The sequence below is a fragment of the Lepus europaeus genome, chromosome X, assembly GCF_033115175.1.
Source record: "Lepus europaeus isolate LE1 chromosome X, mLepTim1.pri, whole genome shotgun sequence".
NCBI lineage: Eukaryota > Metazoa > Chordata > Mammalia > Lagomorpha > Leporidae > Lepus > Lepus europaeus.
In genome coordinates this window covers 53,907,254-53,934,465 of record NC_084850.1, presented here as the reverse complement: position 1 = coordinate 53,934,465, position 27,212 = coordinate 53,907,254, and the positions used below count along the sequence as shown (strand labels likewise).

Here is a 27,212-nt window from a genome sequence, read left to right as displayed (position 1 = left end):
AATCTCACCCACCCTGGTTAGAAAAGGGGTAATTTATTATTCTAACTGCAGGGAGCCAGCTTCATCATATCCACCCCCAAAGCTGTAGGAGAAGAGTTGACGCTTTAAAATAAAGCCACAAAGCCTACACAACCATGGATATAAATGCTTAAACAGATGAGAACGTTTGATTTCCAAACACATGTGAGACTTTCCACCATGTGTGATTCACAAGGATAAGCACATACATGTGTGAAGTGCTTTGCTTTGTGGTTTAGCGTTTTCACACACATTTCATTGCATTTTCACACCAGTCCCATTAGGTTAACAGGACATGTCTTAATAGCCTTTATTTACAGATAGGAAAATGAAGGCTGAGAAGTTAAGCCACTTAAAAGTCGCAAACTAGCTACTAAGCATCAGAGTCCCAGATAAATTCTTACTGTGGTTCCAAATTTCCTGTTATTCGGCTACCCCTACACTGTTTCTGTGCTTTCCTTTCCCCAGACGTAAAATGTTAATTTTAGTGTCCCAGGATGATATTTTCAAACCCCCGTGTTCTTCAGCAATATTGATTTTTTGCAGCCAGGTAAAGAGAACACCACATTGACACTGCACGCACTTTTCTCTCCTCCTGGTTTAATGAAGTAAGAAGGCAGAAAAGTTATCTATTTCCAGCGGCCTGGAGAGTGCCATAAACATAAAGGTGTACAGGGAGTCCGCAGACACATCGTAGCACTTTTACCAGACAGAAATCAAGTTTCTCATCTTTCGCTTCCCAGCAGCAGCTGCGAGAGAACAGAGCTAGACAATAGCCTCTTGTTTCGTTTTCACGAATTTTGAGGGCGGGTGGGACAAAAGGATGGGACTGGCGTCTTAAGGGACCAATCGAAAACGAAACCTAAGCTAGGACTAGCCAACGGGTAACCGCAAAATAGTGGTGGGTTGGCACTTGCTTCAGGGTTCGCTCCGCCTGCCCAGCCCGTAGCTCCCAGCCCACCCTAGGGGCGGTGCCTCTGCAGGGCCCCGCCCACGCCCCCTGCCGCCTCCGAAGTTGATGGAGGGGAGGGGTGCGGGGGGTGGGGTAGGTGGGGGAGCAGAGGAAGAAAAGAGGGTGTCTCGCAAAGCTGTGACCTGGGTGGAGGCCTGCTGGCAATAGGAAGCAAGAGGGGAAGGGAAACAAGGAACGCTGCTTCCTTGTGCCTTATTTTAGCCAGGATTTGGTGGTAGCAGCTTTTCAGTATTTCTATTATTTGTTTCTTTTTCCTCCTGCAGTGTGGCCGGGAGCTGCACTGGGTCTCCCACACGACTCGGCTGCGCTATGCCCGGAGAGTATTATTGGCCGTCTTGGCAAAACCCTCTCCTTCCTCCAGCAAGTGCCTGCGTAGGCTGTCCAAGCTGCCATAACCGAGGCACTCCCGGCAAGTGGGAGGGCAAGAGCTAGGGTCCTCCGTTACTCCCCCTCCCCCGCGAGCTCAGGGACCCAACAGTTCAATTGTTTGAAACTTCCCCGCCCCCTGCCCCGCCTGTCTTCCGCGCCCGGCCCCCCTCCCGGGGTCCAGGCTGGCTCCCGCCCTTCTTTCCCCGCCCTCTACTCCGCCCCCCTCCGTGGCCCACCCCCCGCTCCTGGGCGGTCCTAGCCGCACACCGCAAGAAGAAAAGCCACCCATTCCTCCCCCTCCCCTACCTCCCATCCTTTGCCCAGGAGCTGCCTTCATCGCAGTCACGCCCCTTCCTTCCGAGGAGCTTTCTGGCTGCCTAAACGGGTAGACCCCCTGAATTACTTCTTCATCTCCTCTCTCTTTCGTCTCCTCTTAGTTCTCACCGTCTCTCCCCCACTACCACCACCTCCAGTCTATCTCGCCTCCCACCATCCGCTGCTCCACCCTCCGGCCCGGTATCCTGCCTGTCCACTGCCACCAAGGAGAGCCCGGACGGAGCAACGAGGAGGGGAGCAGCCGGGACTTGGGGCTTTCCCCCTGCCCATCCCTGGCCATTGGCCCGGGACTGAAGCCACTCGAGCGAGCAGAGAGTCGTCACCTTGTCTTCGTTGCCTTCAGGGGTAGGAGACGCGTGGTTACTTTTCGCGGGGAGCTGGGTCAGGAATCCATGGTGGCATGAACTTGGTCGTGCCCTCGGCATGAGTGAGTCGATTTAGCTGCTTGTGGCAATGCCCATGTGTTCCACTTTCTTTACATCTGGCCGAGAGTTTTCTGGGATATGCAGCGAGTTAAATTGATTAAAGACTACTGCGCTCGTTTCCCGTCCTACTTTGGCTGGGAGATGCTAGTGGGTACCACGACTTGGTGGTACTTTTACTTTCTTGACTCCTGGGGTTCTTGTAGGTCTCTAGGGTAATTAATCACCTAAGAAACTAAAGACCCAAGGAAGCTGAGCTCTACCTTCAGCCCAGCATGAATGTCTGCTCTTACCTCTGATAACTGGCTGGGCCTCTTTCAAGTGTTTAGGGTTAGGGTGGGTGCTTACACTCCCTGAGCCCGAGGGCGTGATTTCTTGAAGTTTTAAAGTCTAGAAGTAATCTGCAGTACAACGCTGCTTTCTCTCTCTCTCTCCGTGTGTGTTTGTGTGTGTATGTGGTGGAGGTGGTGGTTGCTTCTGAGTGCTATTGAAAATTCAAATATATTAGAAAACAATGTTGTGCAATTGGGCAGGTATTTTGAGGGTTCACATCTGGACCACTGTAATTTGGCGCTTCAACAGTAGGATGGGCTTCATGAGTGCAAGAAAATAATGAGCAGAAAAAGTTGGAGGGAAATGAGAAATTTTATAGACTGAGCTGTCCCTGGTAAATTCTCACCACTAATAATCATATATAATAATTTGCACAAGGAACTAAATACAAATTAATGAGAGGAAAGGGAAGTTGGTGAGAAATGGCATTTCCAAATTTAGTGTTTTAGAATTTTCTGACAACTTGGGGTATTTAGTTCTGTTATCCTCCTTCCTTCAACATGAATAGTGGACGTTAAGGGGCAGTTAGAAACTTATGAATATAACCTTCCTCTCCCATTCAGAGAGGAAGATAATTAGTCACCATAATCTTCAATGATGAAGGGCTAAGTGTATTTAAGTCTCCTTGAGCTAGGCTTTGTAATAAGTTCTTTCTCAGGCCAGCCTTTGTGAAGCCTTCTCAGTTAGACCTTTCAGCACCCTCATTTAGTAGCTAAGAATAGTTTGAAATGCCATTTTGGATGTGGGATAAATTTTCACCCATCTTTCACCTATCTTCAATTGGACAAGGGTGTCAAGTTTATGAGAATGGGGGCGTTCAGATATCCCCAACCTGTGACTTGTTTGGGAACAAATTACATTTTAAAATAAATTCTTTGGTTGGTTTTAATGGAAGAAAAGAAAGCAGGAAGGTGGAGCAGGAACGTTACATGGCGATGATTTTAAAGACTATCAGGTTTCAGATCAGCTGGGAGGGAAAGCTGACTTAACCAAACTACATTTTGTAACTGCCTAGGACATTTTAATAGCCAGGTGGTTGTAGAGTAGTTGCATCTATTTACAGAGGATACCTCAAGTTCCAGCTATTCTGTATGGGTTTATCCGGTATCATTTACAGACATTCTGGCACTATATCATAATTCATTTGGAGTTCTTTGTTCTTCGGAAAAGTTTGTAGCTCTGTAAAATTGAAAGTGCATTTTTCTAACTTCACAATCTAGATGTGAAGTCAATCTCTGACCACATTTCTGTGTAGAGTAACTTTTACGTGAGAGTTGTAGATCTGTTTACCTATTGAAAGAGATTTTTAGAAAGCAAACAGTCAAAATTCATATTCAATACTGTGTTGAGTTTGGAAATTAAAATCTCATTTCTGGTTTATGAAGTATGGTTTATATGACTAATGAATAACTAGGGAATTCTGTGGAGTTGCTTTCTCTGAAGTTTTGTAATGAATGAATCCGATTCTCTCTAGGATGCTTTAAGAACCTTCTAATCAGAAGGCAGAGGGATGGATGCTATGACTTTGAGATCCCATTGAGTGCCAGAATTCTAAGTGGGTACATCTGCTTCTGGGCCTCTCCTGAGAGCCCTCTCCCAGGGCCTGTGCCTTCTTTAAAAGGGTGTCTTTGTAATTAAGCAGCCCCTCTTTCCCCCATCCCCCTTTTTCTCTTTGATCCAGCTTTTTAAGGCCTTTTCCCCCCATTTGGAGACAAGAGGAGTTTCTCACACCCTCCTGCTCCCCTCTTAACGTTTCTTTTCCTTTACCCCAGAAAAATTCCCTGAAGTTCTCAGGATAATTCAAAGTTGTTTTGTTTTGTTTGGGGGAGGGTTAGGGAGGGGGTGGGATGGGGGGGATTGTTATCAATGAAGAAGAGTAGAGGATATATTCCCTCTTGGGAAATGCTTGTGACCAGGTAGCCTCCTCCATGGAGACTGAGCATTTGGAATGCATGAGAACAGTCTATTCTTTAGGGCTGTCTGGTAGAAATTGTCCTTTGCACCCATTAAGCACAGCTTAAACCCACTGAAAGGGGTGGAGAGAGGTGTGTGTGGTCGAGGCCAGGCCTTTTGGGATGGTAAATGGGTAAATGTTTCCAAATCTCCTATTACATCACCTCTGTCTTCCATGGATTCAGTAAGTTTAGAGAACTGCTTGACAAGTTAATTAGCTGGGGGCTAAACCAATTTGTTTAGAATTGTGATCCATTGATTTCCTGTCCCCAGGAATTTTTGTTGGTGTTTTACTATGATGTGTTGTCTTTGGTCTTACTTTTTTGTGTTTGGACTTTGGTCGGAAATCCAGAGTTTCATCCCCAAGTCAAAGGTTAGAATTTGGTCCTAGGAAGTAGGGGGACATTAAACAGCCTGGCCATACTGCATCACTCTCCTGCATGGTGGGCTTCTAACCCTTTTTAACTCAGAGAAAGGAGGGAAGTTGCCTCTTCCACACACAACAGATACACAATATCTAAACAAAAAAAAAAAAAAAGAGAGAGAGAGAGAGAGAAAGAAAGAAAATAGAAAGCCATTTGCCTTATAAAAGAATCCATAACATGTTTATTTGAAAGAATTAGCTTTCCTAGTTAGTACCTTTAAACTATGATTTGATATATAAAAATTCACTATAACTGGACCTTTTCAGAAACATATTTACTGCCTAAAGGAATACATTAGAATTCGCTTGAATGATTATTGTTTGATTTAGGAGAGGCCATTTTTTAGTCTTTGAATTCTCTTTGTCATATAGGATGAACTTAATTGTCTAAATCATTCTGGTTTTTAATAATGATGGATACATTAGTCCTGGTACAAATTGCTTATAGAATGGAGCTAGTATTGCTTTCTGGAAATAAATTGAACTTAATCGATTATGAATATATCAAAGAATGGGACTATCTACCCTATATAGGTAAAATAGTTTATTTCTTATAATTGTAGTTGACTAACCCAAGGATCCAGAAAATTGTTTCTAGTAAATAATAGAAATTGATGCCATTTTTTTCTAACAATCTGTAATAAGCTTATGCAGAGCCTGTTTGATGAGAGGGACCTGGACTCTAGGCCTGATTCTAACTCAGTTTAGCTCCCTTAGCAAGTTTCTCCTACTGTAAATTGTGAAGGTTGGACAAGGTGATTGAGAAACAGTTCTCATAAGTTTATGGTTCTTTTTCTCTTTTTTATTAAGATTCATTTTAAAATTATCTTTATATACAGAAGATCAACTTAGTACATACTAAGTAAATATTTCAACAGATGCACCCACACAGACATACAAAGTATAAAGTACTGTTTGAGTACTAGTTTTGCCGTTAATTCTCATAGTACAACACATTAAGGACAGAGATCTTACATAGTTCTTTTTCTAGGATTCAGTTTCTGATATGAGTGTGAATGATTGCTAGTAGAATGAGTACTTGTTAGAAATACAATTATGTTATTATTGTGTTTTTAAAAAGAGCCTGTAAAGATATATCCACATAAATGTAATATGCTTTATATTTTTAAGAACATACAATTTAAATTCTAAGACCCTGTTAAAAACATCATCAAGAATCTCAGTACCCTAATAGATCATCTGTTTTCATTATTTCCAGTTCCTTTCCAGCTCTTTGTTCCCATACTAACATGAATTTTACATAGTTAAGGCCATAAGAATATACAGAGTTGCTTTTAAATAAGAGTTCAGCTAAGACTTCGCTTTGTAAACCACTGTACAGGAATGAAGTCAGAACCTGACTGAGTACCATGAAGAATCCCATAGGTTTTGTTCCTTGAATGCCAGGAGAGACTAACAGATTTAATAAGTAATCCCTAAACATTTTCTGTGATTTAGGGATTGTTCATGTATCTACCTAGCAAGGACATTAAATCTACTCCTTTGACCTCCTGTTATTCCTCCTCCCATTCTTTTTTTTTTTTTAAAGGAAAAAAAAAAAACCTAGAGCCCATTGTTTACTTCATTTAAATCATTAACAGTAATTCTTAAGTCATTGAGGTGTGCTATTCTATCAAGAGAATACAAATTTGTGTAGACTAAAATTTCCAGAATGAGAAAGGAGACCTTGTGGTGGCACAGCTGTGCTTCTTTTATAGCTTTGAAAATAATATATTTGAATTCAAATAAAATATAGCAAGGAAACTTAGGATTTCAGACAATAATAGCCATATAAGTATAGTGGAATGGCCTACATAGAGTGGCCTTCCTGTGGGACCTTCACCATTCAGTTTTGTGGTCCTTTAAATTTCTTTTAGTAGTCAAGGTGTAGTACATATACGATCTCCAATTTTTGAGGGATCCTTTCATGGAAACCAGTTGCTCATCACCAATTAGACTCAATCTCTGTAACTAGAATAGAAAAGCAAATTGTGGGATTTTAGAATGTAGAAAGTACCAAGTGAAGTACAGAAACCTTTTTTTTTTTTTTTGGTCCTTCAGAAAGTTTGTGGAATAGTTGAATTAAAAGAGAAGTTAATATTGGTGCAAAAAGATTTGAAAGCTATGCATAATTTTTATAGTATGCATTTAAAAGCTTTCTAAAAATCCTGCATATGTATTCACAGGGAAAATGCTGATGGATTTCTTTGCTAATATTTCTAAATACAATTCTTGGAAAAGCCTACTTTTTTTTTTTAACTCTGTAGTCTTGCCTTCACTTTTTTAAAGTCACTTTCACTCTTGCCCCAACTCCATGAAATGTCATTAAACAATGTGACTTGAAGCTGGGATCTGGCTTTCTCTGCCCAACTCCTTTCAGACTTGCCATGTGACCAAGGGTAAATGAATTAGCTCCTCTAAGCTTCAGTTACCCTTCTGGGAAGCAAGGATATTAATACTTCACAGAGGTGTTTAGGCATGCTTCATATTGGGCACATGCTTTGAGGTCATTGGATGAAAGGTGTTTGCATGATGGCAAAGAAGGCTTATTATAGGGTCCTGAGCAGGTGTTCACTTTTAATGAGCTTTGCTCTCTTATAACATACAGTGCCCTTTGGTGCCCCATTGCCTTATTGAGTATAATTAAGATTGACCCAACATTTGTATTGTTGGCCCCTTCAGCTTGTTGAAAAAAATTTTCATGTTATGTAGTAAATTGAGGTGCAAATAAGGGAATTCCATCATCTGCCAGGGTGAAGAAAAATAGTTTCATAAAGAGACATGAGTTGGAATGTGCCGTAGAAATCAGTGAGTTTGTCAAAGCTCCTCCAAAATATTAAAAAGAGTAAAGAAAATTTCTTTGTGTGTGTGTGTGTGTGTGTGTGTTGAGGAAGAAAGTTTTGAGTAATATTTGTGTGTGACACATACTGATGATAGCCAGTAACTGAAACCCGGCCATTATAGTGTTTTTTTGCACAGCTGTTTTTTATTAATGATGGAATATTTATGCTTGCTGTACAATTCGTGGCTCATTTCCATGTGTATGTCAGAACTTAAATACCCCCCAAAGCAACATTAAGATAACATTAAATATAAATGTGGCCAAGCTAGAAAGGGTGGATTTGGGGAGGGGAGTCTCCTTACTCTCATTGGTGTTATGTCAGTTCACAATAACTGCCTACCCCCAACTTTAAGCAACGATGCTGATCTTACTTTTTCCCCTCTATATCCCACAGCAAACTTCACATTTTGATCCTTTTGATATGAACAAATGATCTGCCCCCCCCCTTATAATGCAGATGAAACTGATGTATGTGTTTTTTAAGAGCATATTTTCCCTGCACATGCTTCTCATTATCCCAGAGGCCTGGACTCAATCAGTAAAGGAGCAGAGAAACCACATAATTGAAAGGAGAATGACGGTGGTGCATACTTGGAATATTTGTGGGAAGGGGATTGCTGACATCAGAAAATGTAGTGGCCTGAGTGTTAACAGCATTGAAGAGAAATCAGCTTTCTGTGTTTCTGTGCATTGAGAATCATTTTTAAGGGGATAAAAATATGGGCCAGGTTTGACATCCTTTTATGAAGTTGCCCTGGAAACTTTGAAGGTTGTTATAGAATAGTTCAATTAAAACCTTCCTCATTAGGAAGCTAATTAGTGCATCCCTTACTCATTTTGGTGTTTTCAAGGGGCATGGATTTGCATTGAATTAGTGACATTCTTTCCATGTGATAGCAAACTAAGATAAAAATCACAGATGGGGAAATTATTTAGATTGCATATTTTGAAGAAATCTAATTTCCTCTTTATTACATTAGATTTTCAGTACATATTTTTGTTTCATTTTGTTTATATAGAGTGATCACATTTTAGTTTAGTATTCAGTTTTACTTTCTAAATCACAGACTGTAAAACAAAGTATATTAATTTGAATTTTCCAAATGAATTGGAGAAATACAATGAATCATAAATCATTTCATTAAGGTTATATTTGATTTTATTTCCTTCTACAATTAGTTTCTCATATCTCTCCCTCCCTCTCTCTTCCTCCCTCCCTCCTCCTTCCCCTTCCTCCTGCGTGTATGTGTGTGTGTGTGTGAGAGAGAGAGAGAGAGAGAGAGAGAGAGAGAGAGAGAGAGAGAGATTGAAGGAAGAAAATTGTTTTTTAAAAGCAAACAATTTTTGGAACTAAGAAAATATTGATGACCTCCTTAACCCCCAAGAACATTCTGCCTGCCTGAGGTTGCCAGTTAGGCTTCCATTAGGCAGGGGAATGTGATGAGTTTTCTGACCAGGTGCTCTGGGTGACCAGGGTAAGCAATTGTCCCTTGGAAAAGAGAGCTGTGTTGAGAACATGAGTGCAGGATACCTAACAGGTTCTTTCTGCTGTTCTCCAACTTTTTAGATGGATAAGTTCTTGCTCCTGAGTTTTCAGGGCCATTTGCAGTGCAATAAATGTTCTGTAAGTAAATAGATAATACAGACCTGCTGTGGAACTCCTTTGCACCATAGCTTGTAGCAGGCGGTCATTCTGTACATATATTCTCCTTGTTGCTATGTCTCTTGCCATTCTCACACTAATTTCTGCTAGTGGGAAAGTTAGCTGCATTTTGTGATCTCTAGTTTAATTGATCTCACCCTAGTCCTTCTTGGGAAGGCAAGGTCTAGATTCAGTGTTGCAATGGCAGCTCAGTCAAGACAGCTTCCCTGTGCTTGCAAGTCAGCAGCAGGAGGAGGGGCTGCTTTCTGCCTTGGGAGAGTGACTCAGGCCCTTCGGTATGAAGATATGAAATACTGGCTCCTGTCCATGCACCTGCTGGATACCACACCTGCAGTCAGCACCTGAGCCCTACTCAGACACAAAAAACAGACTGAAGGTAGATGGGGCTGCCTTCCAAAGGGGTACAGCAAAACAGGGAACTCCCAGTTATGTTAGCAAAGCCCCACCTGGAATTACCTTTAACCATGTGTTCCAATGTGGGCATGGGGCAATGGCTTAGGTATTTTCTTCTAGGTTCAGGGTACTCTTGCTCAAAAGATTTGTTGAGGTTCCCAGGGTTTTTGCTTTACTCATGAATTTCTCTTGAGAACTGGCCTCTTAAAAACTGGATAGGCAGATCTGTAGAAAGTTTGGTGTTATAACTGAGCACAGGCAGGAAGTTACAAGACCCGAGTTCTGATTCTGGCTGTACCAGTGAACAATATGAAATTCTGGTCAAATTGGTTTTCATTAACTATCTGTTCTGGACTTCAGCTTTTCCAGCTATAAATACAATTAATCACAACTGCCTTTCTTTCTACACAGAGTAGCTGAGAAAGAAAACAGAAGTAAAAGAACTTTTGACTCCTTAGAAAGAAGACTGAGAATCTAAAGGTAATATTATTATTATTGTTGTTATTACTCCTTGTCTTTCATTCTTTTTCATTTCCTGCTGTTTCAGCAAAGTCTTAGAGAGTTTTTATTCAACAAGATGTAATTATTAAGCACATTTATGTGTCAGTTAATGTTTTAGGTGTTGGGATATATATAAGACCATTTCAAGTTCATGTACAAATTATTTTAGTGCAAAAAATTTTGAAATCCATCTAGTTTTTTTGTGGTACATATTTCCATAAACTTTAAATGTCCTGTGGCATGGATTTCAAAAAAAATTGTTCTGCACCAAAATAATGTTATCTTTCTTTTAAAAATATGTATTTATTTATTTGAAAGGCAGAATTACAAAGAGAGGGAGAGAGAGAGAGAGAGAGAGAGAGAGAGAGAGAGAGAGGTTTTCCATCCACTGGTTCACTCCCCAAATGGCTACAATGTCCAGAGCTGTGCCGATCCGAAGCCAGGAGCTTCTTCCAGGTCTCCCACGTGGGTGTAGGGGCCCAAGGACTTGAGCCATCTTCGACTGCTTTCTCAGGCCATAGCAGAGAGCTGGATTGGAAGTGGAGCAGCCGGGTCTCAAACCAGTGACCATATGGGATGCTGACACTGCAGGTGGTAGCTTTACCTGATGTGCCACATCACTGGCCCCTGTTATCTTTCAATATATTTTCTACCACGAAATTTTTTAAAAATATGTATTTTATTTATTTGAAAGGCAGAGTTACAGCAAGAAAGAGGGAGAGACAGAGATAAATCTTTCATCTACTGGTTCACTCCCCGAATGGCCACAGTAGTTGAAACTGGGTCAGTCGGAAGGCAGGAGCCAAGAGCCTCTTCCGGATCTCCCACATGGGTGCAAGGGCCCAAAGACCTGGACTTTCCTCTGCTACTCTTCTAGGCACATTGGCAGGGAGCATCTGTATGGGATGCTGGTGCTATGTGTGACAGTTTAACACACTGCACCACAAGGCTGACCCCCACCACAAACTGTTTTTAAGATTTAGTTATTTTATTTGAAAGGCAAAGATACAGGTAGGGAGGAAAGAAAAGAGGGAGGGAGGAAGGGAGAAAGAGTGAGCAACTGAGTGAGAGCAAGGCAGCAAGAGAGAGATCTGGTTAACTCCTCAAATGGATGTCGTGGTCAGGACTCGGCCAGGCTGAAACCAGGAGCCAGGAGCTTCATTCAGGTCTCTTATGTGGATTTCAGGGGCCCAAGTACTTGAGCCATCTTCTGCTGCTTTCCCAGACACATTAGCAGGGACCTGGATTAGAAGTGGAGCAGCTAGAATTCGAAATGGTGCCCATATGGGATGCCAGAATTGCAGGTGGCAGCTTAAACCGCCTCATCACAATGTCAGCCCCCATCTACCACAAAGTTTTTAAAATGCTTTCATATGCACTGCAAAATCACAAACCCAGCCCATGTCTTCTAAGATCTCACAGCTTAGCAGCTTCTATTTTCATATTGGGCTCAATCCATTGCAATATGTTCTGCCTGGGCATTTAGAGGCTTAAAAATCAAGCATTAAGTTTTTTTCTCTCAGTATTGCAGACTTCAATCCCTGGTGCAATATATTCTAAGGTCCAGATTGAAAGTGTGTGGGGAGAAATAATTTTTTTCTCACTCTCACATTTGCAAAGTGCCTGATCCTTGATTGATCACTTTTTGGGGGGGAGTTCTGTACTTACTTTCATTCTGGGTTCTGTTCTCTGTCTAGACCATCCAATTTTTTTTTGACAGGCATAGTTAGACAGTGAGAGAGAGAGACAGAGAGAAAGGTCTTCCTTCCGTTGGTTCACCCCCCAAATGGCCGCTAAGGCCAGCACACTGCACCAATCCAAAGCTAGGAGCCAGGTGCTTCCTCCTGGTCTCCCATGCGGGTGCAGGGCCCAAGGACTTGGGCCATCCTCCACTTCCCACCTAGGCCACAGCAGAGAGCTGGACTGGAGGAGGAGCAACTGGGACAGAACCGGTGCCCCAACTGGGACTAGAACCAAGGGTGCCGAGTGCCGGCGCCGCAGATGGAGGATTAGCCTAGTGAGCCACAGCACCTGCCTAGACCATCCAATTCTTAAGACCTGTCATCAGTATGCTAATGACTCCAAAAGGTATAGCTTTTAAAAAAACTATTAATGTATTCAAATGGCAGAGAGAGGGGAGGTGGGGGTGGGGGAGAGGGGGGAGAGAGGGGGGGAGGGAGAGGGGGAGAGGGGGAGAGGGAGAGAGGGGGGAGGGAGAGAGGGGGAGAGAGGGAGAGAGGGGAAGAGAGGGGGGAGAGGGGGGAGAGGGGGGAGAGAGGGGGGAGGGGGGGAGAAGGGGAGAGAGGGGGGAAGAGGGGAGAGAGGGGGTGTGGAGGGGGGGAGAAGGGGGGAGAGGAGGGTAGAGAGGGGGGGAGAGGGGGGTAGAGAGGGGGGTAGAGAGGGGGGAGGGAGGGGGTAGAGAGGGGGGGGGTAGAGGGGGGAGAGAGGGGGGGAGAGAGAGAGGGGGGAGAGAGACAGAAAGAATGAGTGAGCTAACTCCCATCTGCTGGCTCACTCCCCCAAAACCCCACCATGATCAGGGCTATTCTGATCCAGAGCCAAGAGCTGGAAACTCAATCCAGGTTTCCCATATAGGTGGAAGGAATCCAGTCACTTGAACCATCACTGCTGCCTTCCAGGATCTGCACTGGCAGAAAGTTGGAGTCAGGAGCCAGAGCTGGGAATTAATTCCTGGCACCTTGATATGGGACACAGGCATCCTAACAGGTATGCCAACCATTAGGCCAAATATCTACTCCTCAATCTATCTTTGACATCAAGGTGGTCACAAAATTCTTTGCTATCATCTCAGCACATAGATTTGTTTTTCCTCTGGGAAATTTTTTCAGGGAGGCCAATCTTTTGTATAGATCTCTGTGTTATCAGAGATATCCTCTCTTATCTCTGTTTTCCCGGTGGATTGTGATGCCCCTGCTTCACTGGGAGTTCTTTGAAGACTGGGTTCCATTTTATTTTATTTTTTCACCTCAGGGCCTGCACAAAACAGTATCTGGCTGCAGTAAGTATTCAATAAATGTTTGTGGGAACTATGCTGTGATCAATTATGTCATTGAGATGCATGGAAAGTTCAGTAGGATCACCGAGAAGAGAGAATTTTTCGTAGTAAGAAGAACTGAGGGCAGAGGAAAGATGGATAATGATTCCAGAAAAACCTTCACAGAGAAGGTGAAAAGCAAAACTGCCTTTTCCAGGGGTTCTGGCAAAGAAGCCATGGAAGGAAATACATGGGGACTTCAAAAAATTCTTGGAAAAATGGAATTAAAAGATCAGTTTATTTTGGTACAAAATTTTTTGAAATCCATGCTTATAAGGGGTCTACAAAAAGTTCATGGAGGAGTAGACATTATAAAAAGTTCATGGCTGAGTAGATATGGTTGACATGCTGATTAGGACTTCCACATCCCATATGGGAATGCCTTAGAGTCCTGGATCTCCTCTCCATTTGGCTTCTGGCTTTGGCCTGGCCCAGCCCCAGCTGTTGCAGGCATATGGGGAGTGAACTGGCAGATGGAAGATCTCTGTGTGTATGTCTGTCTGCCTGTCACTGTCTGCCTTTCAAAGAAATAAAAACTGAATGAATTAAAGCATTTTTAAAAGTTCATGGCAAATGAGCATTATGGAAAAACTATCCATAGACTTCAAAAAATTTTGCACCAAAATAAGTTTTAAATTATTTTCTATGAACTTTTTGAAGTACCCTTATGTTTGCCATGTCTGCTTTTGCCAAGATGGGACATCTCTGGCCAAGAATCACCACTACAGGCCGGCGCCGTGGCTCAACAGGCTAATCCTCTGCCTTGCGGCGCTGGCACACCGGGTTCTAGTCCCGGTTGGGGCACCGGATTCTATCCCGGTTGCCCCTCTTCCAGGCCAGCCCTCTGCTATGGCCAGGGAAGGCAGTGGAGGATGGCCCAAGTGCTTGGGCCCTGCACCCCATGGGAGACCAGGATAAGCATCTGGCTCCTGCCTTCGGATCAGCGCAGTGCGCCGGCTACAGCGCGCCAGCCATGGTGGCCATTGGAGAGTGAACCAACAGCAAAAAGGAAGACCTTTCTCTCTCTCTCTCTCTCTCTCTCTCTCTCTCTCACTGTCCACTCTGCCTGTCAAAAATAAAAAATAAAATAAAATAAAAAAAAAAGAATCACTACTACCTTAGGAGTGGATGGCTTTCATGGTCAGGTCTTCAAATGACCATTTAAGGCAGGTGGTGCCTAGTCATATAATATTAAACTGGGCTAACCTTAAATGTGCCTGATAACCTGAGGCTGAAGAAAGAGGTATACATACAAGCTTGTTGGTCATGTATAGAAGCTTCATTCTATACAGCAAAATCTTTAAGATCTGAATATGAACATGTTCAGTTTTCATAATGAAACAGATCAGATCACTAGAACTGAATGTCTTCAAGCTGACTGTCAGATCTTTCCAAGGGCAAAAATGAAAGTTGATATAAGCCATTACAGGCCATGAACCTGTTCTCACCCACCTGATGCTTTTACTAATTAGCTTCTTGGCTGGGTGGCAATTTGGGGCAAGTGCATGCAAGCTGGATTCACAGGAGAGCCTGCATTCCACTCTGTCATTTCGCAAGGCACTGGGATACTACACTGCTTCTCTTGGCTTCTTTCCTTCCCAGAGACCTGCTCTGCCCTGGTAGAGAAATGGAAGCAGGAGAACTTTTCATCCCAGTGAGGGAGAGATTTCATGGGGCTTTGGTGTGTTGCTAGTTTTATTTTTTCATTGGGTTGTCTAAAAACATTCAGGCTCCTTGACCCATTAACTTCACTTCTGGGATTCTGTCATTAGGAAATAATCCAAAGTATTTTTAAAAAATGGTTAAATCACAAAGATGTTTTTGTAACATTATTTAGACTAGCACAAAATTGCAAGCCATTTAAATGTCTTAATTGGAGAATGGATAAATGAATCTTGATACACTCATTTAATAACTATTACATAGCCATTACAATGTTTGTTAATGAAGTCTTGCTACAACATGGAGAAAGTGCTTGTGATAGAAAAATGTAGCATCCACAATCATATGTGCCTTAATATTTTGTTGCTTTGTAAAAATACAAAAACAAATAGGGAAAACTAAAAGAAATAGTTTATGATTCTGGAAATGCTAGGATTATAATTTATTTGTAAGTTTATTATAAATATCTTCATACTGTTATTTGCAAAATAAAATGCAAATAAAAATGGGTTACATGTCATTGGAGTCACAAGATGGGTTAAGTGGGCAGCTTCTAGGTGTGTTTTTAAACTTTCCTCATTTTCTGCTCAATCTGATTTCATGGATCCCTTACACTTTTCCTGAGGCAATGAGAAGTGGGATGTGACACTATTGGTCAAGTCCTCCTTTGAAATGAATGTTATGCTGTGGCAGAGGGAGCTGGCAACAAGATTCTTCTTGCTACCACAGTATTTCACTGCTGATGTTCACTCCAGGGTGGATCCCCTTTGCCACCTATTTATTTGTTGAAGCTATTTGCTTCAGAGCAGAGTCAAGTAAAACTGGGACCAAAATTGACCAAGCCTTTGAGTTATCATCTTAGAAATGGTCTCTCATACTCTTGTTCAGTATGATACAGAAATGGTAGGGCTGGGGCCGACGCTGTGGCACAGCGGGTTAATGCCCTGGCCTGAAGTGCCGGCATACCATATGGCACTGGTTCGAGACCCGGCTGATCCTCTTCCGATTCAGCTCTCTGCTATGGCCTGGGAAAGTAGTAGAAGATCGGCCAAGTCCTTGGGCCTCTGCACCCTGTACCAGCATGGGAGACCTGGAAAAAGTTCCTGGCTCCTGGCTTTGGATTGGCACAGCTCAGGCCGTTGTGGCCAATTGGGAAGTGAACCATCAGATGGAAGACCTCTCTCTCTCTCTCTCTGCCTTTTCTCTCTCTCTGTAACTCTGACTTTCAAATAAATAAATAAATAAATCTTAAAGAAATGGCAGGGCCTTGCTGTGGTGCTTAAAATAATTTTCCAACTTAATCTAGAAAGATGTAGCAATAGGAGCAAAGAGTTGGGCCTAGTTCCTTTTTATTTAAGCCTTTTCTTAAGCTAATGCTGGAGTTAAGTAAGAACAAATGCCAAGCAGACATGATGCTGACAAGATCAAGAACAAGGGCCTGAAAATATTGATGAGTGGAAGTTTGTGTTAACTCTCTGAATGACTTGCACATCTTGGCCTAAATAAAGATTTTGTAAGATCCTTTTGCCATACATCTAGCTAAACATTTTCCTGTTACCTCTTTGGATTTTTCTTTTCTGCCCTTAACATTTTATTTCCAATGTAACTGGAAAATTACTTGTAGCATTGAGACAAATTTTCAGTGTCTTAAAACCAGTCAATTCAGTTTAACACTTATGAAGCATCTTCCATGTGCAAGCTAATAATATAAAATATAAAATCTGTGTTCTGATCCCGGCTCTACCCTTTTGAGGCCCTGGTATCTTCCTTTATGGAGAGAGTGCATTGGACCTCTGAATAGTTTCCCAAGAGTCTTTCTACTTCTGACTTTTGAATGATCTGGAGGATCCTTACACAGAATACTGAATTGCAAATAAAGTTTTTTTCTTTAATTTTGAAAATTTAAATTTTCATTTTATTTGAAAGACGGAGACAGAGATCTTCCATCCACTGGTTCAATCTCCAAATTTTTGCAATAGCAAGGGCTGGGCGTTGCTGACGTCAAGAATGCCAGCCACTTCACAGCGGATTTATGCCCTGGCATGAAGCGCTGGCATCCCATTTGGGTGCCAGTTCTAGTCCCGGCTGCTCCTCTTCCTGTCCAGCTCTCTGCTATGGCCTGGGAAAGCAGTAGAAGGTGGCCCAAGTCCTTGGGCCCCTGCACCCATGTGGGAGACCCAGAAGAAGCTCCTGGCTCCTGGCTTCGGATCGGCACAGCTCTGGCCGTTGCGGCCATCTGGGAAGTGAACCATCAGATGGAAGACCTCTCTCTCTCTGCCTCTCCTCTTTTCTGTGTAGCTCTGACTTTCAAATAAATAAAAATAAATCTTAAAAAAAGAATGCCAGCCCCACAAAGTTGTTTTAAGAAAACAACCTTACTTCATAAAATGGCTGCAACCTTCTAGAAAAATGCTACTTTGAAACAATAATTATTGTCATAGCTAACTTTATTGAGCCCTTCCTATGTGTCCGGCTCCAATGATTATTACTTTACATGGATTATTTCCCTTCATCTTTATAACAACCCTATTAAGCACCAACATCCCTATTCTGCAGATGATGAACTTGAGACTTGGGGAGATCAAGAGACATGTTTGAGGCCAGTTAGTAGTCATAAATCCTGAATTTGTACTTGGGCAGTATCACCCTAGGCCTAGGCTCTTAACCATGATTCTTAGATTGCTCAACCCACTGCAAGTTTAGAGATAACCTGTATAAGGACCATTGTTTCTTACCCGCAAAGTTAATTAGTGGCCTGAGTTGCAATACTGTTGGGAAAGGTGTTCTCTAGGCCACTTCTAGATACAATATGGATTGACCTGACAGAATATGAGGATTGACTGTGGCCTCTTGCTTTCTGTGAGAGATTGTAAGGTGTGTGTGTGTGTGTGTGTGTGTTATGCACAAACACATGGACATAATTACAGAGAAAATTTCAAACTGGCTCATTTCCATTCAGCTGGGAATAAAATTGTATGAAAGAAGTAAATCAAGATTTAACAGAGAAAAAATTTTCTAGCCTTAGATTCTTCATCAGGGTTGGTGGAGTGAGGGGAGGGGGCAGAATGGGAGGAGGCATTAGAGGAAGGAACGGAGACAAAATCTTACAGGGATATTGCAAAATCTATTGAAGGGTGAGAATATGGTCTGTCCTGGAAATCTTGTAATGTTGATTCTCTGGGACTTGGCTTGGGAAACATCTGGGTTCTCACTAAGTGTCTTGGCTTAACTTCCCAGGTATACTTGGATAGGTCAGTGACTATAAATGAATAAGAATTTAGCTTGGCCTTGCTGCAGAGTTGTTTTTCCAGAAGAGCTGACTATGTAGACTTAGATTGCATTTTTAAAAGACAGAAGCAGGGATATCCTTTCTTCTCCCATCAGATATCCTCAGGGACAGTCTGTATGTTCAGGAGAAACAAGATTATTATATTGATTCAAGATGATGTCAGATCCCTTGCAGTGGCATGATTGAAGCTGTGGGCAGACTAAAGGTTATAGAGTTCATACTATTTTAGTTCTTGAGCATGAGATAAGAAATCTTTGCCTTTCATTTTTCTAATAAATGAGTAGTATTTTCCTCCTTATGTGACTATTCACATGTACATGAATAGAAGTTTTTTAAGAAAAACATCAGTAAACTGGAGAGGACTCAGCAAATCTTTTTTCTTACGTTGATTTATTTTCCTCTTTGAAACAGAAAATGAAAATGATAAGGATGGGGGTGGGGGAACAGTCTGTGTCCCATGGACAACAAGTGATTTGGGTTTTGAAGAGGATATGAGGGAGAAAGAACAAAGTTAAGGGAAGAGGCAAAGACTTTGCATAAGCAGTTTCCTCAAGGAGGAGCTAGGTGTCAGGAGAAAACCAGTCACAATTGACATTGAAGAATTTAGATTGTTCTGGAAAAGAATTACATAGTGATTTCTCTCCAGGGGCTCAAGTTTAAAAGCCTTGGACTGTTTTCTGGTGTTTCAGTTGAGAAAAAGACAAATGTTTTGTTCTGTTGGACAATAGAAGCATGGTGGTTATTTACCATAACTCTGTTAACAGTCTTACTTTGATTCCAATTAAAAGTTGTTCCTCTGCTTTGAAATTAGGGGAGAAACCCTTAAATAATTACATTGCAGATTGGAGATGATTGTGCTTTGAATGGGGATTTTACCTTGGGCCCAAACAAGATGGAAAGACAAATTTCCGTGTTTGTTCACTCTATATCTGTTCACTTTGTTTTTGGCAACATTGCAAGGAAATAATGTTAAATTAATCACTGTGTGGTTTTGTGGTTTTTTTTTTTTTTTAAACTTGAATGTTTTGGACATGATCCCAAAATACAGAGATACATGTGTGCTTCCTTTGCATTGCCTTGCTCCTCAGAAGGATTCTCTGGTGCAGATTAATATTTTTTAAGTGATTTGAATGAGTCATGGCGAGGCTGGGACACAAGAAAGGAATCTGATCCGTGTGCCTCCCTCTCACCTAACACAAACTATTGAATTTTATAACACTTTTGGTTGGACTTGCATGGTTTTCCAGAGGGTCACAGAAGAAGTTGAAAAATAAGGACATCTCAAATCCACATCTTTTGGGTGTTTGCATCTGGCATTTATAATGTGAGTCTAATAGTTTCCTTTTGCTGAAACAAGGACACAGAAGGAATTTGAGCAAGCCAGTTTTGGTATGTGCTGCTCAGAGAAGGGTTGCTGCTCTGAGTTAAGGGCAGTCAGCTTTCTGACTGCAGCAAGGAAGGCTGGGCCATCAATAAGATGATCAGATTGTAAGCTCCATGAGGGCAGGAACTCTGTGTGTGTTTGTAAGCCCTCATTATGTCTATCTTGAGAATGGAAAATTTCTGAAGTAGTCAGCATGCAATATAATCACTTGGCTGAAAGTGTTGTTTTTCTTCTGATTATCCAAGACTGAGAGAGTCAAATTGAGAGCCTCTCTGAGTGCTCTTCTTTTGACTCAAAACATGCTTTATGATGACTGCCTTCCCTTCTGGTATGTGGGGCTGGGAGCCTCAATAACCTGTCTGGCTACTGACAGCAATTTAAAGGCTGCCTCCCTAAAGCTGACAGTGGTAATGGCTTTTGTCATCATCCACTATTTGAAATGGGAATGACATCAATGGTTCTATGGGGTTTTGAAGTTAGAGCAGAACAATCCTTTCCAGGCTCAGACCTGAGCATTTCCATCATCTGGGGACCTGCATGGCCTCCTGAATGAACACAGCTGCTGAACAGTGTGGCTTCTTTCCCGCCTTTGTGGAGATCAACTCTGCCACTTACTTAAAAGCCAAGCATCATGGGAGAAGGAGTTATTCTCTTGGAAACGCTGGTTTGTTTAACTACTGGCCATTGGTGGCAAAATAGAAACGACGTTTTTATTTCTCCCTCCCTCCCCCTCCCGAACATTTCAGAGAGACCAGTGGTCGAACTCTTGGCGGCGCTTACCCTGTTCCTGAGTGTTAGGGCAGAGGGAATCTGCTGTTGCGGTTTCTGGAGCTGCTCATAAGAAAGAATTCCCTATCCTGATCAAGGCTTTACGCCTAAAAGAAAGCAGAAATAGGTATGAACCACCAATTGTGTTTGTGTGTGTATGTGCCGGGTGGGGTGGATGTGGCTTGGGAGGGGGTGGTGTATTCTTGCTGGGGTCTTGGGCGGCTAAGTGTCTGCATCCTCCTGCCAGACAGGAGGGGTTTGGAAGTGATAAAGTAGTTTCAGGCACCCAAAGATACTTAGATGTTATGTTAGTGCTGTCAGCCTATCAGAAAATCCCATTTTGACGGTCTAAATACAGGAGTCCTAGAGGGTCACTGTGAGGGAGGGAATGGGGACTAGAGGGTAGGTTTCTCAGCCCTTTGGTGGTTGGTGCATTACACTTCCCAAAAGAATATGATGAATGGTATTTAAAAAGGATCTTTGGAGAGTTAACCATGGGAAGGAATTTCTCAAACAACTGGAAGTAACAGTAATCTATAAGAAGTTAAAAAGAAGATGACCTTTCTCCATCTGGCATATGCATGTTCTTGGTCATCCCCTGCATGGTTAAAGCAAAAGGGTTCATGATTCTGGAGAGATTTGAGGCTGTTTAGTATCTTAGAAATAGGGGCCTAGGAGCCAGTATTCCAAAATACTCATCTAGAAACTTGAGAGTGGTTAGGTTGACCTTTATGGTGACTCTGCATGTGACAGCATGTCCACCAATTACTTAAGATCCTTAGTGAAAATTTCATAATCGAATGTTAGTATTTAATTTCAGTGTGTAACATGACAGATTCCAGACTTTTATAGAAAGCTTTTATTTAATAAATATAAATTTCATAACTACAACTTTTAGATTATAATGGTTCTTCCCCCATACCTGCCCTCCCACCCCCAAACCATCCCACCTTCTACTCCCTCTCCCATCCCATTCTTCATTAAGATTCATTTTTAATTATCTTTGTATACAAAGGATCAACTCTATACTAAGATTTCAACAGTTTGCACTCACACAGACACACAAAGTATAAAGTACTGTTTGAAGACAAGTTTTACTGTTAATTCTCATAGTACAACACATTAAGGACAGAGGTCCTACATGGGGAGCAAGTGCATAGTGACTCCTGTTGTTGATTTAACAATTTGAACCTTTAATAAGTTTGCATTATCTAGTGCACACACACACACACACAGAGAGAGAGAGAGAGAGAGAGAGAGAGAGATAGGTTGCCTACTTGTTTTTCAGATAGGAAGATAGAAGTCAAGAAAAGAGGAATCAATTATTTAGGTTATTCCATAAACCAATAGTATGATTAGAATTCAAATCTTAAGTTGCCTTACTACTGTTACCTACTTTACTCAATCCATAATCCATAATCCATGTGATTTCCTTAGAAGAATTGGTGGTACTGGTGGTGAGTGGATATGGTATTCATACCTTTCAGAATGATGTCATTCTCATTTTTCAATTTCCTAATATTATCAAAGGCGCACTTCAAATGAAAGAGGTGTTTTACTTTTAAGCTCCTCCTACCCAATAACAACATGAAAAACTCTGAGTGACTATTCCTGAATGACTAAAAGAGAAACTTTGCCAGTAATAATTGCCCCCAGTCCTTTTCTTATTAAGGAGTCAAAATGGACATTACAAAAAAGTTTTTAAAAATATGTTTCAGAGTGCCGAGAAAAAGATTTGCATTAAGGAGGGGTCAATTCTACCTGGTGTAAGGCAAGCTTTCTTCATTTTTTTTAAACTATTAAATTCTTTTTGAGAGGCAGAGAGACAGAGCCAAGTGCCCACCTGATGGTTCATTCCTCAAATGTCTGCAACAGCCAGGGCTGGGCCAGGCCAAAGCAAGGAACTGAACTCAATCTAGGTCCCTGACCTGGGAGGCAGGAACCCAACAACTTGAGCCATCACCACTGCCTCCCATTGTCCATCTCAGCAAGAAGCTGTAGTCAGGAGCTGGAGACAGATATCAAGCTTAGAAACTCTGATGTGCAATATGGGTATCTTTTTTTTTTTTTTTGACAGGCAGAGTGGATAGTGAGAGAGAGACAGAGAGAAAGGTCTTCCTTTTTGCCGTTGGTTCACCCTCCAATGGCCGCTGCGGCTGGCACATCTCACTGATCCGAAGCCAGGAGCCAGATGCTTCTCCTGGGCTCCCATGCGGGTGCAGGACCCAAGGCATCCTCCACTGCCTTCCTGGGCCACATCAGAGAGCTGGCTTGGAAGAGGGGCAACCGGGATAGAATCCGGCGCCCCAACCGGGACTAGAACCCGGTGTGCCGGCACCGCAAGGCGGAGGATTAGCCTGTTAAGCCACGGCACCAGCCAATATGGGTATCTTAACCACTAGGCTAAATGGCCACCCCATTTTAGTTTTCATTTAGCATTTTATAGTTCCTGTTCATGTAGCACTGCCTTACAAATTCTGCTGTCCTGCCCTTACCTCCACAGCCATAACAGTTTTAAATTTAAATAGAATACACAAAGGTGAACCCTGTGTATAAGAACCTTTGGAAAATTGCTTACTCTGATCACCCAACGTGACCCTTGAAGGTTTCCCTAACCCTCAGAAACTTAGATAGAATATGTAATTCCTGCTAAAAATGAAAGAATAGGTACAAAGCTCTTACGCCTCTGTGTTCCACATCAGGTCAATGCTATATACTGGAACTCCCAATAATTAATCTGTTAATTCTAGATTCAATTCTGCATTTCATTTCTATAGTGGAATCCTCAACCCTAAAAGCCCATTTTCTTCCCTTTTAAATGACTGATTTATCCATCAATTGAGTGTTAAGCTTCCTGTTTCCCCTTCCCAGGTCAAGGGCAGCCCAGGTGCCCAATTTCTCTCTCTCTTCACAAGGCACCACCAGCAATAGAGATGAGAAATTCTGAAGAACAGCCAAGTGGAGGCACCACGGTATTGCAGCGTCTGCTACAAGAGCAGCTTCGCTATGGCAATCCTAGTGAGAATCGCAACCTGCTTGCCATACATCAGCAGGCTACAGGGAATGGCCCTCCTTTCTCCAGTGGTCCTGGGAACCCAGGTCCTCAGAATGATGTGTTGAGTCCCCAGGAGCACCATCAACAGCTTGTGGCTCACGCTGCTCGACAGGAACCCCAGGGGCAGGAAATCCAGTCAGAAAACATTATCATGGAGAAACAGCTGTCTCCACGAATGCAGAATAATGAAGAACTCCCAACTTATGAAGAAGCCAAGGTCCAGTCCCAATACTTTCGGGGACAACAGCATGCCAGTGTTGGAGCTGCCTTCTATGTCACAGGAGTCACCAACCAGAAGATGAGGACTGAGGGGCGTCCATCAGTCCAGCGGCTCAATCCCGGGAAGATGCACCAGGATGAAGGACTCAGAGATCTTAAGCAAGGCCATGTCCGCTCCTTAAGTGAAAGACTAATGCAGATGTCATTGGCCACCAGCGGAGTTAAGGCCCATCCACCTGTTACCAGTGCTCCCCTCTCCCCACCACAACCCAATGACCTCTACAAGAATCCCACAAGTTCCAGTGAATTCTACAAGGCCCAAGGGCCGCCTCCCAACCAGCATAGCCTGAAGGGCATGGAACACCGAGGCCCCCCACCAGAGTATCCCTTCAAGGGCATGCCACCCCAGTCTGTAGTGTGTAAGGCCCAAGAGCCAGGGCACTTCTATAGTGAGCATCGCCTGAACCAGCCAGGGAGAACAGAGGGGCAACTGATGAGGTATCAGCATCCCCCTGAGTATGGAGCAGCCAGGTAAGAGAGTTCCCTTTCTGTCATTTCCTGACATCACCCCAACCAACTGCTTCTGCTGTGTGTTGGGAATCTTAAGGGAAAGAACAGGCAGGTGTTTGGTATAACAGACCCTACAATGCATGGCTCTCCCCTGGCTTCACAAATTGCCTTCCAATCTGCATTTCAACCCTCTGCAGCAATAATATGCCCCATGTTAACATTTCCTTGACTTTATGGGTTGAGCATAGCCTCAACAACCCAGTAGATGAACAGGAGCACAAATCATGATTTCAACAGCTACTTGCTGTCCTGTCTCCTGGGATGTTAAAGGAAGGGTTAGTGTTTTTCTTCTTATGAGTTAAGACCTTCCTTCAGAAGCAGAAGCAAATTATCTTGGACTTGAATGAGTGAAATTTCCCATCATTTCCATATATTTTCCTCCAAAAAACCTTAATTTTTATGAACAAATCTGTCTGTTGCATATACATTATAATTTTCTCTAGAATTACTATGATTCTTTTGGGCACCAAACACCCAGATATTACAGTGGAGAGAAATATATCTGTGCACACTCAGGTTACTTGCCTTGTACTTCCTTTCAGTTCATGAAGTCTGGACTGCTTCATCTTTCTTCTTTGGAGTTTTATTATTGCCTGTTGTGTTTTTGAACATCCATGAGAAACTTATTACAGATGCTAAAACGCTGGAAGAAAAATATCACCATGACTTCTGTTTTCTTCATAAATCCAGTTCTTCTGAATTGTACTTATTAATTAATTATTCAGAGGCCCATGGCCCCATTGCTCTACTCACCAGACTTGATGATTCCATGGTTCCGTTCATTGCTCCTATTGTTAGTATTTGGATGTCACTGATGAGAAGTATTTCAGTATATGCGATTGAAAAAGGTTTTAACTGGCCAACAGTGATGGCAAATTTGTATGATGTTCCTGCCCTGCTTCTATGTGTAAGGATGGCTGGCCATAAGATTTGAAGTCCTTTACCTCCTGTCCCTTCCTTGCTCATTTGGGAAAGAATCTCTCGGCTTAAAGTTCCTCAGGTTCCTCAGGAGTGAAAGCATTCAGTGGGTAGAGTAGGGTGAAGGTGAGAGAAGGCACCTGGTTTCTTGGGTTTCATTTTTTCCTCCTCCAGGTCCCATTTTTTAGCCTGATGCAATTCACTCTGGGCTCCACCCCTAACATTACCAGTGTAGGCCTTTTCCCACCTTAATCCAGATTGATTTCCTAACCTTTTTCAACCACCTCTGGATAGCCTTCAAAGGGCAGGAGCTTAAGTTCTGATAAAGTGTCTTGGAACAGGAAATTGGATAAGGGACAGAGCATTCAGGGTTTTTTTGTTTGTTTGTTTTGTTTTGTTTTTTAAAGACTTATTTTATTTGAAGGACAGAGTTACAGAAGAGAGGTAGAGACACAGAAGATAAGCCTTCCACCTGCTGGTTCACTCCACAGATGGCCACAAAGGCTAGAGATGAACTTATCTGAAGGCAGGAGCCAGGAGCTTCTTGTGGGTCTCCCACATGGGTGCAGGGGCCCAAAGACTTGGGCCGTCTTCTACTACTTTCCCAGGCCATAGCAGAGAGCTGGATAGGAAGAGGAGCAGCTGGGTCTAGAACTAGCACCTATAAGGGATGCCGGCGCTTTAGGCCAAGGCTTTATCTCATTGCACCACAGCACCGGCCCCAGAGCATTCAGTTGTCAATGAGAGCAAGATCCCTGCTTCCATATGCCCAGTGAAACAGAAGATCCACAGTGGATTGGCCTGCTAGACAACTAGGCTTAGTGGAAGCCCATTCAAGAAGGCAAAATGGCAGTGAAGCTGGAGAGCAAATATCTTATTTTTCCTATTAGTATGGGAGAGTCTATGGGACCCCCTCCATGCCTCGATTGATTGTTGTCTGTTGCCTTTTGTGAGAGGAGTGTGTAAGCTGTGGCATGAAGCAGAAGCTAAAACCCCACTTACTGCGTGGCCTGCCTTCCCAGGAAAGCAATTTTCAGAAGTCATTCACCAGTATTGTTTGTGATCTGCTATGACTCCTATAGTGATTGAAGATAGATGGAAAAACCCTTTGATCTTCCTAGATAATAAGGAGACAAAGAGGGTTTTTTTTCCCTTTCTGTATTGATTAAACCAACCAGAGTGATTTAGCTGTATTTGTTTTCTAGAAAGATAGCTGTGTTTTCTCCTGCCTCATAAGTTATCAATGGATCACTCTTTTTCTATCCTCTAGAGCAAGAGTCCAGGCTGACCTATGCTTTCTTTTTTTTTTTTAAAATTTTATTTGTTTTTTATTTGAGAGGAAGAGTTACAGACAGTAAGAGGGGGAGACAGAAAGGTATGCCATCCACTGGTTCACTCCCCAAATGGCTGCAAGGGCCAGAGCTGGGCTGATCTGAAGCCAGAAGCCAGGAGCTTCTTCCGGGTCTCCCATGTGGGTGCAGGGGCTCAAGTGCTTGGGCCATTTTTCCCAGGCCATAGTAGAGAGCTAGATGGGAAGAGCAGCAGTTGGGACTAGAACTGGTATCCATATGGGATGCCGGCATCCCAGGCAGAGGATTAACCTACTGTGCCACAGCGCTGGCCCTGAACTATGATCAATATTTTCAAAAAGACATTGGCTGTAACAGTTTTTCTTTATGAAAGAGGAACAGAGTGCTTAATGTACTTGATGAATAATCAAACATAAATGGTGTTAGTTGGATTATGCTTTGTATCAAATTTGGGTCTCCATCAGGCAAATTCTGGATGTGAAATTTCTGCAGATTCTGCATGAGGAAATGGCACCCATTGATGAATTATTAGTTATAGGAAGGTAGTTGAACTGCTTTCCTAAAGCATACTGCTTTTAGGTGATGACACATTTTTCTTTCTTTTTTTTCCACCCTTTAATCAAGTAGCTATTCAAGTATATTTCCAAACATGCAAAATGGAATTAAAAGATAAGTTTACTTTGGTACAATTTTAAATTTTTTAAATTTATTTAACTTATTTAATAGGCAGAGAGAGAGACAGAAAGACACACAGA

General features: G+C 42.5%; 1 protein-coding gene across 5 annotated transcripts in view; it reads left to right on the top strand.

Annotated features, from left to right (window-relative positions):
• The first annotated feature begins 1,633 nt into the window (after positions 1 to 1,633).
• The window catches only part of AMOT (angiomotin), a 73,859-nt gene continuing 48,280 nt past the window's right edge, over positions 1,634 to 27,212 (top strand). The window contains exons 1-6 of one of the 5 annotated variants that reach the window (XM_062183834.1): positions 1,634 to 1,745; positions 1,834 to 2,041; positions 10,138 to 10,206; positions 12,823 to 12,954; positions 20,364 to 20,512; positions 23,257 to 24,190. In XM_062183834.1, coding sequence (XP_062039818.1) covers positions 23,319 to 24,190 — 872 coding nt within the window. In that variant the 5' untranslated portion in view covers positions 1,634 to 1,745; positions 1,834 to 2,041; positions 10,138 to 10,206; ... (1 more) ...; positions 20,364 to 20,512; positions 23,257 to 23,318. Of the gene's footprint in view, positions 2,042 to 10,137; positions 10,207 to 12,822; positions 12,955 to 20,363; positions 20,513 to 23,256; positions 24,191 to 27,212 lie in introns of those variants that run through there. The other 4 variants (XM_062183833.1, XM_062183830.1, XM_062183832.1 and 1 more) reach the window with 4 other exon arrangements.